The sequence below is a fragment of the Aptenodytes forsteri genome, unplaced genomic scaffold (assembly GCF_000699145.1).
Source record: "Aptenodytes forsteri isolate BGI_AS27 unplaced genomic scaffold, ASM69914v1 Scaffold342, whole genome shotgun sequence".
NCBI classification, from domain to species: domain Eukaryota; kingdom Metazoa; phylum Chordata; class Aves; order Sphenisciformes; family Spheniscidae; genus Aptenodytes; species Aptenodytes forsteri.
The window spans coordinates 260,292-266,889 of NW_008795853.1; the positions used below are offsets into that span (position 1 = coordinate 260,292).

A 6,598-nucleotide genomic window follows, 5' to 3' on the forward strand; every position below is an offset into this window, starting at 1 on the left:
TGGGCCGGGGCTCTGAGCAACCGGATTTAGTTGAAGATGTCCCTGCCCATGGCAGGGGGGTTGGACTAGATGACCTGTAGAGGTTCCTTCCAACCCAAACTATTCTATGATTATTCTATAAAGTCACCCAGATCACAGAAGAGATCGGTTTTCATAATAAATGTACATATAAGGCTGAGGAAGAAGTGCTGAGATTCAGAAAGTACATTTCAGCACTGTCCATGGGCAAGAATGTAAAGATTCTTTACAATGAAACCGGAAATATTAACACACTAGCTTTTTTCTATGTCTGTTTGAAAATATCCATCTCAGCACACTTAAGATGCTAATATATTAAGCTATTTTCCCCTACAGTTGATTTTATTCTAGAAATAAACCCCATATAATCAAGAACCTATTTTAACCTAGATCTATTAGAAGCACTGGATGAGAAAAGATGTCCAGGACAATTCAGTCATGTAAATCTCCCAAATTTTTATAAGCATATGCTACAGTACTGGGAATAAGTTACCGCAATGGGTTTTGCACGCCTGTTTAGGAAGAATACCTGTTTGGCAATCTCTTTCTTTTTTCGTTCTTCTCTTTTCTCTTCCTCCCTTCTCTGAATCTCGTTAAGGATTTCACGTTGCTGAAATGAATTTCAGTGTTGTTAGAGATGCAACAGTACATGCAATGCAACTGCTAATCTCACCCTGGCTAAAAAAAAAAAAGAGCAAGTGCGCAGGCTCTGATGCCGATTTTTCAAAAGTGGTAAAGAGGACTTGTGGATCTCACAAGAATGAAAAAATAGAAATCAAATTAGCTCTCCTGAGGAAGTTAACAGCATCAATTGTATGATATAGGAGAACAGAGTTGTAGACAGAAGAAATTTACTTCTACTGACAGACCCAACAATAAAGTTTCATATGCAGAAAAGACAGAGGAATAAGCCAAAACATTCTTTTAAAAAAAGAGCTATTCTATCCATATTCCCACAGTGTGGAGACTCCACACTACTAGTCTCTGTGAGACTTAAATGAATCCCCTCATTTCTAGTGAAGAATGTATGCGGGCCCAAGGTCTCTTTAGATTAAATTTATTGCACTGTAGAGAAGTCTGTCATAGTAAACATTCCAGTCACCCTATGGGTGAAGGAAGGTATGATTACGTACCTGTCTGGCTAATACTTCCTAGTTTAAGATGGAACGCACTTCATATATACATTTGCTTACACTTTTGTATAAGGTCCTTTTTATATAAGTAATTTTCATAGGATCAGGAATCAACGTTTAGGTTTGTTTCAGGCATAAATATTTCTCAGGATTAAAAACACATCATTAAAATATTACAATTGCAGCAGCAGACAGTTAATATATTACATACTGATCAACGTATACTGACAGGTCTGACAAGTTAATAATTCACTAAAACCCACCGCTACGCAGGATGATTCACAAAATCATTATTGTTTATGTTATTTTAAGAATACAGGGTTATTCACACTTTAATTTCTCTTACCTCCTGCTCCTCTCTTCTCTTAACTTCTTGTGCCCTACGCAATTCCTCCTGAGCCAGTCTTTCTTGTTCTTTTTGATGATTTTTTAGCATTTCTTCATGAAAAGACTTGGAAGGTGGTTTATTATACTCACTGAGAAATGACTGTATGTGGTTGGCAAGTTCAAATATCATCACCTGAAAGACAATAAATATGAATGACATGCAGAGTTCAAAGAAGAAGAAGATCACATAGTAAAATGATTCCCAACTCGAAAAAGCAATACAGCAGCAGTGTGACTGCTGATTTTGTTACTTATCAGGGAGAATTTACCATATTTCAGTATTTTTTTGTCAGAACTATTTATTAATAAACTGTAACATGAAAAATCCCTGACCACAGTAGCAAAGACGGCAAAAAATACTGTAAGAAAGCCAACTTCAAACATCATCTTTTTCTAAAAAAAAAATTCAAAATAAATTTCCTTTTCTCATCTTCTTTTAGGCGTATTTTTCTATTCACAAAGATACGTGTTTATGACATATGAGCTACAACAGAACAAATCCTTTGCAATTGTCTATTACTGTATCTACTGCTATGAAACAGTTACTTACTTCACTGCTAACACACAATCCAGCCCTTCCTCTGCAAACTAGCCCCCTCCAGTTAGAACTGTAAAGTCACTTAAGGCATTCCACATTCATATAACCACAACTATTAAAATAAGAACTGCACTGAAAACTCAGCTGAATTCTGCTACGTGGTTTGCAAGGTTGGAATCAATTTTCAGTTACTGTTTACTTGAACTGGGTATGTTGATGATGATCTATTGACCTGTCAGGGCTTAAAGCTTTCATCAGTCTAAGTAGCATCCCTTTATTAATTCAAGCAATTCACAGTGCTAATAGACCACTGTATCTCCGAAATTAAAGGACAGTACATCAGAAAGATGCATTCCAGCAGTCAGCAGCAGCACTGAGCAGGATTTGCATGTATAGGTGGGAAAACAGCCAAACTAAATTGTACCATCTGCCTGTGACAGGCTGACATTTAGAAGATTCTCAAACACCAAATCCCCTGCTTGAAAGTAAGAATGAAGCCAGGAGGCAATTCAGAATAGGAAGAAGAGCGCAACATGCATATATCTGACGTGCAAACGAAAATATCTTTCCCAGGTTGCTATTCAGAAGGCAAGGCGATCATGCATGTACACACATGTATAAAAAAGGAGGAATCTCAATAATTAAAAAAGTCACAATCTGCTGTTCAGTTTGACAGGTAACTGAGGTATTTTCAAGTTTTCCATATTGCAGAATGCACTTCAATAAAGAATACCTGTCAAGGCAGAGAGAACAGTTATCTCCCTTTTCCTGCAGAGAAAGTAATTCAGGAATGCATTGTGTATGTCATTCATCAAAAATATGTATCATACATGTAACTCACAACTGCATCTACACATTGCTGGAGCAAGCACAACTCTTGCTTTGAAAAATTAACATTAGGAAAACCTATGACACATTTGTAGCTCCTTTCAATGAGATCAGAAATCAAACTGGGATTTAAAGCCCTAGAGGCCAATCGCTCTCCTGGGGTCAGCTGTGAGCAGACTGAGTATGTATCGCATCGTTTAGTGGTTACTTGGAGAATTTGAACCGTGTATTTCCTATCAATTGTCCATAGCACAGTCATTACAAAAAAGAAAAAAAAAAATCCAGAATACACTGTTAAACTGCCAATTTCCAGAGATACTGAAAAAATTGAGGAAATTCTTGGTTATTGAACAGAATGAACAAAACAGTAACTGGTTAAAACAGGTCTTTTGAAATTATCTGCAGAAAAATTGGCAATCAAAATAGAAATATAGTATGCAAATGGAAAAAAGGCTTGATGTGGCAAGACTGAACAACAGGCAACCCCTGCCAAACCTGTAAAGTTGACAGGTGTAGGAAACTGAAAGCAGAATATTGTCCCATTTCAGCATATAACAACTTCCACAGCTGTGTATTTCTCACTTTTAAAAAGGCAAATTGAGCAAATCAAATGTGCTCACCTATAACATTTCCAAATAGTATAAGAAACATACCGTAAACCCTGCTTTCACCAAGAATTCAATGTTTGCTAGTAATTCTTTGAATCATTTCAGTCCTCAGCAACAATGGAAAGGTATTGTTAATACCAAACATACCTGGTGACTTATAAAATCCCTTAAAATAGATACGAGTTCTAAGCTTTATATGTTTCTCCATCTTTCTCTTTTTATCCTATTCAGGGGCAAGTCAAGTATCACTATTCCTAAACACAGTAGGAAAAAAGGCACAGTGGCATGGAGTGACTGTGCTACAGCCACAGAAGTCAACTGTTGAGCTGGTGGTGTAAGTAAGGTCTCTTGCCCTTCAGTTCAGCATTAGGTGAACAAGATCACACTGAAAAACTCCCCACATAATTGCTGTTTGCTTAAACAGGTATAGCCACTTACAATATTCAAATTAATCTGAAGAGTGTAGAAAGCGCTCAATTTTAGAGTTAGTATTGCTTTTCATACTGTGAAATAACTCCGAGAATAACACGAACCTTTAAATCTGCCTTTAAACAGGGATAAAGCTTGCACTATTTACACATGCACTATATTTTAAGAGCGTGCATACTCCGAACTTTCATTAATTAGAAACATTCTTAAGAAAGAAAGAAAGTCTCTCCTTCCTTAGGAGCAATGCAACTTATACTTCCAGTGTGGATGTATTCCATTATATTATACCACACATTTTTAGAGCTATTTAGCTCCAGAGTATATTTCTCAAGGAAGTGAAAAGTTCTTACCTCTCCACAGCGCCGTTTTGCCAGTTCAGCTAGTCTGGATTTTAATTCATTTATTTTCTCATTTGACAAGCCTTTTGAATTTTTTAGTTGTATTTCAGGGACACTGGAGGACAGCAACAAAACATAAAAAATTCCTCGTTAGAAAAAAATAAGTGTAAAAAGCAACAGAATGTTGGTAAAAACGGTGGGTGAGGGAAAAGGAATGGAGTTCATAGTCACTTAGCGATTAGTCAATGCTCAAATAAGCAGTACATAAATATTACATATACAATATAGAATAAAGCCAGAAATACTGTTTTATATTCCCTACCATCAAATTTTGTGGCTGCAGATTACCTGTCAGTTATACTTAAGAGAAAAACTACCAAATAAACCCTGCAGACTCTTATAATTCAGCTCTTAACCAGTGATTTACATAACAGTCCTTTAAAAATATTACTAGCACAACATTTAGGTGTTTAAAATTTATTTATCACCACTATACAGGTTACACAAACCTAAAGAAACATATGCAATAAGTAAGTAACAGCTAAATCTAAAAAATGTTTAAAATAAACAAGTAAAATGTCTGTAGCTATGCTATCTTAAATTAAAGTAAAGTAGAGTGGCTGTTATATCCCATGTTACAGGGTATAACTGAGCTATCACTTGGTAAGGAATAGCACTTCCCTTGTACACCACTCATACCACAGCACAAATAGACGGGCTGAAGGGAGTTATGCTTTGGACACAACCAGTGGCATAAGGACTGAACGAAACGGGGCACAGAGCAACACTTAACCCAGAAATAACTTGTGAGCCCAAAATGCTGGGGGGGCTGATCACCTGCAATTCTTTTTACAATTCTCTATGGAGAACTCCTCCAAAAGGCTAATCCAGCAGAAAACAGGAACAGCAGATACAACTAAGGCAGCAGACTGCTTTAAAAATGAACATTCAGTCCCCCTCTCAGCAGGTCACGAGTGGAAAAAGTTTAAAAAGGGCACTAAGATGCTAGCAGGTACACCCGTGTTTACATCTCTCCAAGCTACAAATTGGGGCTGCAGTCTTGCACTGATAAATGCATCCCTATTATTCTCCATTGCACAAAAGACCACATCCAATTCAGGTGCCAAATTTTATAGTTGCCTATTACAAAATACCACAGGCTTAAATACTGACATGCAGAAAGCAAGAATACGAGTGATGAATAAAACTACATGTTTTTTCAACTTACACTTTACTGTGGAAAACCGAGAAAAATGTTCAGAGAAAGAAGGTTATATTTTAACGTTCACTCACGTATCAGGGTAAGTATGTGGACACTTGACCCACAGATCAACTTTGGCATATACTTCATTATCACCAGTCAATCCCTGAGGACGCAGAACTAAATTAATTTCAGGAGGTTGTCGTACCTAAAATGGAAAACAAAACTTTTGATTTAAAAGTTTTTTTTGGTTTTGTTTTAATGAAAGCACACAACTCTCACAACCTGTATTATGGCAGAATTCAGGTTAGACCATCCAAACCGTGAAAAAAAAATATTAATGTATTGACATTGCTCAATGAGAGTGAACTGGTTCACTGATTATCACAGTTTATCCAGTATATTTTTAGAACTTCTTCGGATAAGTGTAGTTAGTTATTAGAAAGATGATTCAGACTGAGCAAAAAGGAGGTTTTATAATAAAACCCTTGTATTCTGCTTACTGTAGGCTAATAGTAGGAAAAAATTAAATAAATGTAACAGGTTATTTATGGAATAGCACAAATTAAAGCATTCATTATAAGAACGATATTGTCTCTTTTGTGTGTGTTTTAGGTCACTAATAAACAACAGTCAGTATTTTATTTTCTGACATGGCAACAGACTATAACATCACATCTATATACACATTGAGTGGCCAAACAAATGGCTAGTATTTTTTTTGTGTTTATATTTTTGGTATAAACCAGAATTTTAACAAGTACTGCCCTTCCCCCCATTCTGTTCAAACTGCCTACTCAAAATCATAATAAAGTAAAACATGCCCATATAAACATTCTAAACTTTTTTTTTCCAATTAGAAAATTGTTTTGGTTTTTTTTTTAAAAACCAACCCAGACCTTAGTAACATGACAAACAGTCAGGGAAATAAGACCACATGGAATAACAAATATGGAAACAGGTTGAAAGATGGTCACTATGCCCTTTATCTTCCCTTTGCATTTCCAGCAGGGAGAAGAACAGGTTAAGTCAAGAGAATGTCAGGTATGACTTTAATAGGGAGCGAGGTCTGCAACACTTCTGAAAACCCAGCAAATTACTAACAGTGTTTGCATCAA

The 6,598-nt window shown here is 36.2% G+C and overlaps 1 protein-coding gene across 1 annotated transcript in view; it reads right to left on the minus strand.

Annotated features, from left to right (window-relative positions):
• Window positions 1–5,684, minus strand: part of EIF2AK4 (eukaryotic translation initiation factor 2 alpha kinase 4) — a 46,820-nt gene extending 41,136 nt beyond the window's left edge. Inside the window, 4 exon segments of the mRNA XM_019473224.1 lie at window positions 548–628; window positions 1,498–1,671; window positions 4,292–4,394; window positions 5,573–5,684. Of these exon segments, the coding sequence (XP_019328769.1) occupies window positions 548–628; window positions 1,498–1,668 (252 nt within the window). The 5' untranslated portion in view covers window positions 1,669–1,671; window positions 4,292–4,394; window positions 5,573–5,684.
• Window positions 5,685–6,598: the final 914 nt, after the last annotated feature.